Genomic DNA, 9,259 nt, shown 5'->3' with positions numbered 1-9,259 from the left:
ATGCTCATTTGTTTCCCTAATTTTGCTTGACTTTCCCTTCCCACCGCTCTCGCCCCCACCTCCTCCTCCCGTTCTCCTTCCGTTTTGGGCCGGCCGGCCCCTCCCCCTCCCTTCTCCGGCGACTGCCGGCGTCGTGGTGGGTGAGGGTCCCCTCCCTGTACAGTGGTAGCTATAGGTTTCGTTTTCCTCCAGTAGGGTTTGGCTATATGCCGAAGTTTTGGAGCGCGTCACTGCCGCTTTCGAGCTGCGCGTGGTGGCTTGCGGCGGTGCTCCTCATGGTTGCGGCGGCGTGGTGCTGTCGGCGACCGGAGGGAGCGACGTCGGCGTCTCATTTAATAAGCTCGTGGGTTCGTGCTGGATTCGGTGGTGGAAGTCAAGGCCGAGGATCCTCTTTGTTTGCTCGCCGTGGAGACGAGGAAGAAAGGGGCTCCCAGGCCTCGGGCTTTTGGTGGCCGGATCTGCATCAGGGGAGCAGTGGTGCTTCTCTCGGGAGTCTCCTCACGGCGGCGCAGTATCCGTCATCGTTCCTCAAGGTCGAATGGCGACCACTCCCATCCTCAGTGCTGGTTACGGTTTCTTCTCCCGGCCGGCGTCTGATGGTCTTCTCCAACCTCCAGGCTTCTATGCCATTTCGGAGGCCCTTCGGCGACAGCGCAGTTCGCTCCCGCCTCTTCGTCCCAAGTGGTCTCATCCCCGGTGATGTTGAGGTAGACTGTGCTGAGCTGCGAAATCGTGGTGGAGAAGGAGCTGGACTCGATTGCTTTTTACAATTTTCTTGTGAGGTCCATAGTGCAAAATGTAAGGGCTTGGTTGTACTTTTCCAAATTGTTGAGTCCATATCTGTAAGATGTAGCTCCACCGCTGAATATAAATGAAGCTCTCGGTCCTTCGGGACCGTTCCCCTGTTCAAAAAAAAAAAAAAAAAAAAAAAAACCTCACCAGCATATGCATTCATACAAAGTCACCACCAATTACATTAGATTAGATGGGATATTAATTAAGTTCATGCTAATCTCTATTTTCTGGAATATATATGGAGGCAACTCATATTTGCTTGGCTCTCAATCTCAGATTAGGTTGAAAATGAATGCGATTAGAAAACTATTCCTCTCACTTTTCACATCGGTGTAGATTACGTCAAGGAGGAAAGGTGACACGTAGGATAGAGACTTGTGACGTGTCTGATGGCAGCAGTGCAGCACCACCTGGCTTGGGCACAACAACAAAAGCGATGTATCTTACTAGGCTTGGGCAGAACGACACAAGCGATGTCATCACTGTTTTTCTCATACTTTGTTAAAAAAATAATGAAACAGTCATGTGTTTATTGATGTTCTGGTCTGAAAATAATTCTGATTGTAATTCTACTATAGTACCACTAATAAATGTAACTCAATATTATCATCTTCTAGGTATTATACCAGTACTATTAGATCTTTACCAGTTTGCGATGTGGTTCATCTTCCAAATTTGTTCATCTTTCAGGTTCTATGATTTTTTTTTTGCTAAATTACCATATAACTGCTAGCAGGAGTAACATATGGGGAGTCACATATGAGAGGGCAGTCTGGAAGTTAGAGGATGAGACGGTACGCATTCTAAATCTAATTTTATATCGCTAGAAATCCGGAAGTATTATCCATGTTATGTGTTATTTTCAGGCTTATTCTTGGTTGGTTTGTCGGTAACAAGTAAGAAGTCATGGGTTATGTAATTTTGAAGCATGATATTCTGGTGCAAAATACCAGATAGTTACCTGATTTATTTAGTGAAAAGTTCAATCTCAGAGATCTTGGTGCAAAATATCAGTTATTGATGCCTACTATTCATGTATCAAGCTTTGAGATTTGGAAGGTTCTCATTTTGACGAGCTTCATTAGCTACAATTTTCGCAGAAGCTGAACTATGATAATTAGTCAGCCAATCTCCGATGATGTACATCAACTATTTACAATGTATAATTTTTGTAGTTTGAGAATTTAGATAAACAGGCAAACTTATCATCCATCATAATATCTTAAAATACAATTGTATAAAGTTCAGGAGATATTTCTTTTTTTGAAGACTCGTCTAATTTTCCACATTTTCTTTGATTGGTGATTGTAATTTGAAGAACTTTTATGTCCTAGCATTTGATTTCTTTCATTGGAATGTTTAAGATATTTTGGCCATGGTTCCTTTCCTAATTCTATTGAATATTATTCTGCCAGTTGTATGTGATTCAGAAGATGTGGCGTGATATTAACTTTGTTATACAAGTATGTATGACCAAATTGCACAATATTATTATTCTATTCCCTTATTTGTGATAACTCCTATCGGTGGTGGTCTTGCGCAGAAAGAAGTCAAGAGTATGCACCTACGACAGCTGGGTTGCCTGCCAGCTCGCCTTGCCGGTGGCGGCTCTCCTACAATAGCTCGGATATCTTCACGTGCATTATTTTTATATATTGTCGCAATCAAAGATAGTTTGAGCACCGTGGCAACGCACGGGCATTTGTACTAGTAAAAATAAATAGGTGAATTCAAACGAAATTAGACGACTATGCCGGACGCCATATGGGATGAGTGGAGTTGTTCTTGCCCCCAAAAACAATACAGGCCTGCGACCTCCAGCTCGTCATCGTCATGTCAATAAAAATAATAAAAAAAGACTCCGGCTCGTGAAGGCGGAGGCGGCCCCCAAATCCTAACTACCACGACAGGTACTAGCACAGAGCAGAAGTGAGTTGCCCGTGAAGTTGCCGTGATCTCGTCTCCGAGGTGTCCAGCGGCCGATCCGTGGTGGGGTGCGGGAGAGAAGATGCGGCGGCGGCTGGTGCTCTTCGGCGACTCCATCACCGAGCAGTCCTTCGCCACCGGCGGCTGGGGCGCCGCCCTCGCCGACCACTTCGCCCGCCAGGTACTCTCCGTTTGCGCCGCCGCTAGCTTCTGCCAATAGAGGATATAGAAGTTGACATCGGATTTTGGGCTGGTTAGGCGGACGTGGTGCTGCGCGGGTTCGACGGGTACAACACGCGGTGGGCGCTGAAGGTGCTGGATAGAGCCATGGAGGGGGCGGCCGCCGGGGGCGCGGACCCGGCGGCCGTCACGGTGTTCTTCGGCGCCAACGACGCCAACCTGCCCGACCGGTCGCAGGGGCACCAGCACGTGCCGCTGGCGGAGTACCAAGACAACCTCCGCGCGATCTGCGCCCACTTCAAGGTTGCTGCCGTACTGTCCTGGTCCTGGAGCAGGGAATGCTGCTAATCTGCTCGCTTCTTCAGTTACTCGTATGTGGTTGTCTTGGTTTTGCAGAATAAGTGGCCCTCTGCTGCTATCATACTCATCACCCCTCCACCAATCTACGAGCCCGCGAGGATACGGTAACAAGGCCCCTCACCTTGCAGATATATCTACTTGGCTTTGCTTTATTTATGGTTTATGGTGAATGGTCCGATGTCAGTTCAACGGAATAGGTCCACTAGATACCTTATTGGTTTCCTTTAGCAAAATGCCATTCTTGATGCAGGCCAGTAATGTATTACTGACATGTATCTTTAGAACAATCAACAATGTATTCAATATCATGACCCATCTGTTTAGGTTAACAAAGTTAACCTGTATAGTTCCTTTGTTGTTGTTTTTTCTCTTTCTGTTGGCCCTTGCCTTTTGTACTTTGGTTTGCTCCCGTCTTCTTGACGGCTTCTTCTAATATATAATGACGCATGCTTTGGCATGTGTTCGAGAAAAAAAAAAATGTATTCAATATCATCAGGTCATTCATTGTATCTCTGATAATTGTGATGAATAAAACAGGGGAAACTGCTGAAAATTGTTTTTGTTTTATACAGTGAATTGTGTCAAGCAAACATGCCAATCTCAATCGGAATGTTAAGAAATTGGGCTGAACTTACAATCGAGGGTGTGTTTAGTATTTTACCTGCTGGCATCTTTTTTATGAGTCTCCTTATAAGTTGACTCAGTTTTGACTTTTGACTCAAAATGATGCACATTTCAACACCTGTGGGGGTGTACTATATAGGGCTCTATGTATATCCACTTGTCCACTTGGTCGCCTGTGATCTGGCTGAAGATTCCTTTGAAGCAAATATTAGAAATTGTCCCTCAATTTTTTTTATAGAAATTATGGCTTTTAGCAAAGCAGATTCGTGAGCAAGCCACACTTATTCTATATCTTTCCATGCAGACACAAATATGGGGATAATGATCCTTCAAGACAGCCTGAAAGAACAAATGAAGCTGCTGGCACTTATGCACAGGCATGCATAGCTGTTGCTAAAGAATTGGATTACCCAGTTATAGACATCTGGACACAGATGCAGAAATTTCCTGATTGGCAGACATCTGCATTATGGTAGGATTTTTTTTCCCGTGTGAGCAAATTTCGATCATGCAAATATGTTATAACTTTTAGAACTCTTCTACCTCCTATGCTAACATAAATAGAGCTTAATAATTGGAAGTGGCTGATGTAAGAGAAATCAACCGGTGGCAATTCTGAGACAGGCTGTTACTCGGGATTTACACTGATTGCTTGAAATCTGGTCTGTGTCCAGTTAGTTTTGTGTCTGGTTCCGGATTCAGAAACACTGTTGGAGACTACCCAATGAAAAGGCTGGATATAGATATTCGAGCTGGATGTCTCCTTATGTACTGTTGCTCAAAACTATCGTTGAAAAACTACCATTTAAAACTATCTGAAGAATAAGTCGTAGTAAAATAAATGATCGGAATCATGTGAATTTTATGCTAACAATCAGTAATGCCTTTAAACTTTGCAATGTTATGTTATTCTTGGTTATCCATGGCATAGTAAAATGAAGAATCACAGTTATGAGAATAGGATGGAGTCAACCTGTAGTGCTTTTAAGCTTTGCAGTGTAATGTTGTTCTTGGTTATATGCTTGGCATTCCTATGCGGTAAAAGAAAACTGGTAATCCGCATCTGACAACCCAACCTGAGAATCAGTTGATAATTTGCATCAAGTGTCACCTGTCTCACTGTGAAAACAATGATTATCGAGCCACACAAATTTCACTTGATATTCTACAATGTGACTCTAGTTTTTTATCATTTGCAATTTCCAATAAAGACCTGCATTTACAAATAGATCAAAGTATATACTACAGTTTCACTTAATATTCTACACTGTGACTCTGTTTTCTAACATTTGAAATTTCCGATAAAAACCTGCATTTACAAATAAAGCAAAGTATATACTACCTCTTTTGTCCTATGTTTAAAGTTGAAGGTTTTTCTTTTCTTCTTGAACACACAGAATATTTCGACTCCCCAAAAGGGAAGATTCTGTAGTAGATGTTCCCAGATTAGTATGTCATCATCTCCCAGTTTGTTCTTCATCGACTGATTTGGTAGTCGATCATCAAATTGGCTTATACATAATATGGCGCTCTTGATGTCCTGGTGTTTCTTTTTAAATCTAGGATTTAATTACAGAGTATTTTGCCAAAGCATTGCACTGTATCATGGTGTATCTTCCTGACCATAAGCAGCAGATAACCTAATTATTACATCATGCAGTGACGGACTTCATTTCACCCCGTTTGGAAACAAGATTCTGTTCGACGAGGTGCTCAAGACGCTGGGAAGCATTGGCTTGAGCCAGCACAGTCTCCGGTCGGACCTCCCTCTCTACCATGAAATCGACCCCAAGGACCCGTTGAAAGCATTTGAAATTTGAACAAGGTATCTGCATGGCTTGATTATTCAGAAGACAAGTTTTGCTTGATGCTTGGTTTGAACACTGGGACACTTTATGCCATGTGCGGGACTTGTTTAGAAGAAGTGGTTTATGTTCCATGCATTCCGTAAGAAATAATCATGTCATTCTACGGTTTGCAAGCGAAAAGACAGTGAAAATAAACGGCAGTTTATGTTTTTTCCTGTACATTTCGTAAGGTGCAGTGAAGCTCTGATTTCTGTTGCGTTTCTCACCCATGTCGCTGCTGCTAAACCATGTATGTTCAGGCATGTTCCCGATTCTCATATATGATGCGCCGTCATTTTTGCTGTTATTCCAGCCGAGTTTGTCCACGACATTGACAGTACTATATTGCACAAATGCTGCAAGTATTTCAACATTTTTTAGGGGATGCAACATGAAGTGCTTCAGATGAAACAAAAGAAAATTTATATCCAGCAGAGGCCGGTGCCTCTGAGTCTCTGGCCCTCCCATTTCAGACATGAAAAGTGTCTGTTTGGATCGGGCTGCGGACAGGAAATTGGCCTCATTGGCTGGTATGTCCGTTTGGGTCTGGTAGGCCTAGCGGCCCGACGCATTTTTATGTCCATTTTTTTATTAGTACAACCATTTACATAATGCTAAAAATTTAAAAAAAACACTAGAAAATAGCCCTAGCTACTAGGGTGCTCGCCGTGGCTCCCTACTTGTTATCGTTGACGAGGTCGATGAAAATTGGAGGTGCCGGCCCAAGGCCACGGCCAATGCAGCGGCTGCTGAGGCGCCGGTGGCAGCGTCGGTGCGGGAGGAGGCTGTGTAGGCGCGGGAAGAGGCGGTAGGTGCGGGAGGAGTCGCCAGAGGACGCGCTGGCCTCACTTGGGCTAGCGCGAACGCCCGCAGTTGGACGGTGAGGCCATCCACTAAGCGAGCTCGCCGAGCTCGCTATTGCCGATGGCGATCTCCATGGCCTCCTCCTCCGTGGGGTTCGGTGGCTGGAGTTCCTCCTCCACCGCGACGTTGAGGACTATGGCTTCCTCCTCCTCCTCGTCAAGGCTGATGTTGCGCTCCCGGTTGAAGAAGTCGACGTCACCACGGTAACCCACGTGGTGGCGCAGGGCGAACTCCTAGGTCCCAAAGGTGGACCAGGTGTACGAGTCGAGGGCGAATGCCGAATCTTCACGCAGATCTGGTGGTAGGCTGAAGTGGCGGTGGTGATCTCGTACTGACGTTGGCGTCCCTCGTGCGGCACCGGAGGCACCGGGTCGCAAAGTGAGTTGAGGTACCATCCGCCGCCCGGCATGCCCGCATTAGGCCAAGGGATCAGCCGGTTCTCTAGGAACAACCGGTCCGCGAACTCCACAAGAACGTACCGGCGGTTGCGCGGGGCATTCTCCTTAGCGGCGCCAGAGGACCTGGCCTCGCGGTCGTTCTTCGTCTTGCGAAACGACCAGCCTTTGCCCATGGCGATGGAGGTTGGCTGTAGGTGAGTAGTGGCCTCGTAGCGGCCAGACTACTCCTCTTAAAAAGGCCGGGTGTCGCCTTCAACTGGCGGGATGCCCAAGCGTCGCCCGCGGCCACACTGGCGTGTGGGGACGTGGGGAAGCGCCGTGAATGCAGCGCGAAAAACGGAAGCGGTACCGAAGCCATTACTAGGGCGCGAAAGACGAAACACGCACAACCGCTGACAGGCGGACCCAAAGAAGATCTGACTCAACACATTCTTTGTGACAACTTATCTAGATCTGATGGGTTAAGCAACCTTAATGGCATGTTAGCCACCCTTGAGGAAAACCAAATACCATCTGAACAAGTGCACTGTCTAGAACAGATCAGAGGATCCCATAAAATTGTTCAGTCTTGACACTCTAGTCTTAGAGTCATCATTGAGTGGTGCTCTGAAGAATAGACCAAAAACAATTCCACACTACTGACAAAAGTTAAGTGCGCTCTTGCATTCTTTACAACTGAATCTTATGTTGGGTCGAGATGAGTTTGTTTTATAGGAGGTTTTTCTATATATTATATAACATAAAAAATTATACCATAAAAATATAATATCTAAAGTTTTTAATGGTATATTTTTTTGTACTCCTCTCATAAATAAAAAGATATTAGAGATTTGTCTAAATTCAGATGTATCTATATCATAAATAGTATCAAGATGCATTTAAATTTAAACGAATTTGCAACATCTATCTGTTTATGAAGAGCTACTAATATATATATATATAATTAGAAAAAATTGCTACAGAACACCGTTATTTTTGGACATTTGCTGAAACCACTGTTCAAAAACTAGGCCGTTTCAGCGATTAATCGACCTGACCGTGTCGATTACCATTAATCTCTTGTGTTAATCTTTTAGCCCAATTAGTCGTACCGAAGATCCGATTACTAGGTATGTTCCTTATTAACTCACTACTAGAAAACAGCTACAGTGGCGCACCACTTTTAGCTATAGCGCACTAGTGGTGCGCCACTACTATCACCCCACTACTAACTATTAGTAGTGGTGCACCACTAGCGCGTCATTGGTAGTGGCGCACCGCGTAATGCGCCATAAGTAGCATCAGCATGCGCCACAAGTACAATCCAGGGGTGCGCCACTAATTCCTAAAATGTGCGCCATAGATACCGAGTCAGGGGTGCGCCAATAGAATCATGCACGGTGCACCAGTACTAGTATCAGAAAAAAAAACAAAAAAGAACAGTAGCTCATACAGAGCTCTGGGAAGAAAACAAAATACTCAACATTTATTATACAGAACAAAACACAACCGGTCTGTAACTTTGCAATTAAAACCTAAAAGAGAAAAAAAAGCAATCAGGTCCCTGCTGTACAGGGACGAAGCACGCCGGATTCTACCACGTGCATGTCGCCGGCGGAGGGAGGCGTCGTCGGCCGTCGGTGGAGCCAGAGCACGCGCATGTCGCCGACGGAGGGAGGCGTGGACGGCCGTTGGTGGAGCTGGAGCACGCGCATGTCGCTGGCGGAGGGAGGCGTGGACGGCTGATGTCTACGGGTGCTTCTATTCTTGTAGACAGTGTTGGGCCTCCAAGAGCAGAGGTTTGTAGAACAGCAACAAGTTTCCCTTAAGTGGATCACCCAAGGTTTATCGAACTCAGGGAGGAAGAGGTCAAAGATATCCCTCTCATGCAACCCTGCAACCACAAAGCAAGAAGTCTCTTGTGTCCCCAACACACCTAATAGATGCACTAGTTCGGCGAAGAGATAGTGAAATACAAGTGGTATGAATGAATATGAGCAGTAGTACGGCGCCAGAAAAGTGCTTGTCGGGCGTGCGATTGATGGTAGTAATATTGCAGGCAAGATAAATGCAAAGAAACAAGAAACAAGCAGCGATAACAGTATTTAGGAACAAGGCCTAGGGATCATACTTTCACTAGTGGACACTCTCAACATTGATCACATAACAGAATAAATAGATAGATGCTAGACTCTACACCCTTTTGTTGGATGATGAACACCACTAACTGTGTAGGATTACACGAACCCTCAATGCCGGAGTTAACAAGCTCCACAATATTCAATG

At 45.2% G+C, this 9,259-nt stretch overlaps 1 protein-coding gene across 1 annotated transcript; it reads left to right on the top strand.

The window, feature by feature from the left end:
* Nucleotides 1–2,639: 2,639 nt before the first annotated feature.
* On the top strand, nt 2,640–5,958 carry LOC127341946 (GDSL esterase/lipase At5g45920-like). The gene is made up of 5 exons (XM_051367888.2): nt 2,640–2,902; nt 2,980–3,204; nt 3,298–3,365; nt 4,190–4,357; nt 5,546–5,958. Exons 1-5 carry the CDS (start codon nt 2,804–2,806, stop codon nt 5,703–5,705), a joined length of 720 nt encoding a protein of 239 aa, XP_051223848.1. The 5' UTR covers nt 2,640–2,803; the 3' UTR covers nt 5,706–5,958.
* The last annotated feature ends 3,301 nt before the right edge of the window (nt 5,959–9,259 follow it).

Source organism: Lolium perenne, chromosome 3, assembly GCF_019359855.2.
Source record: "Lolium perenne isolate Kyuss_39 chromosome 3, Kyuss_2.0, whole genome shotgun sequence".
NCBI lineage: Eukaryota > Viridiplantae > Streptophyta > Magnoliopsida > Poales > Poaceae > Lolium > Lolium perenne.
Note: the sequence above shows the minus strand (reverse complement) of the source record. Positions and strands in the feature narration are given on the sequence as shown.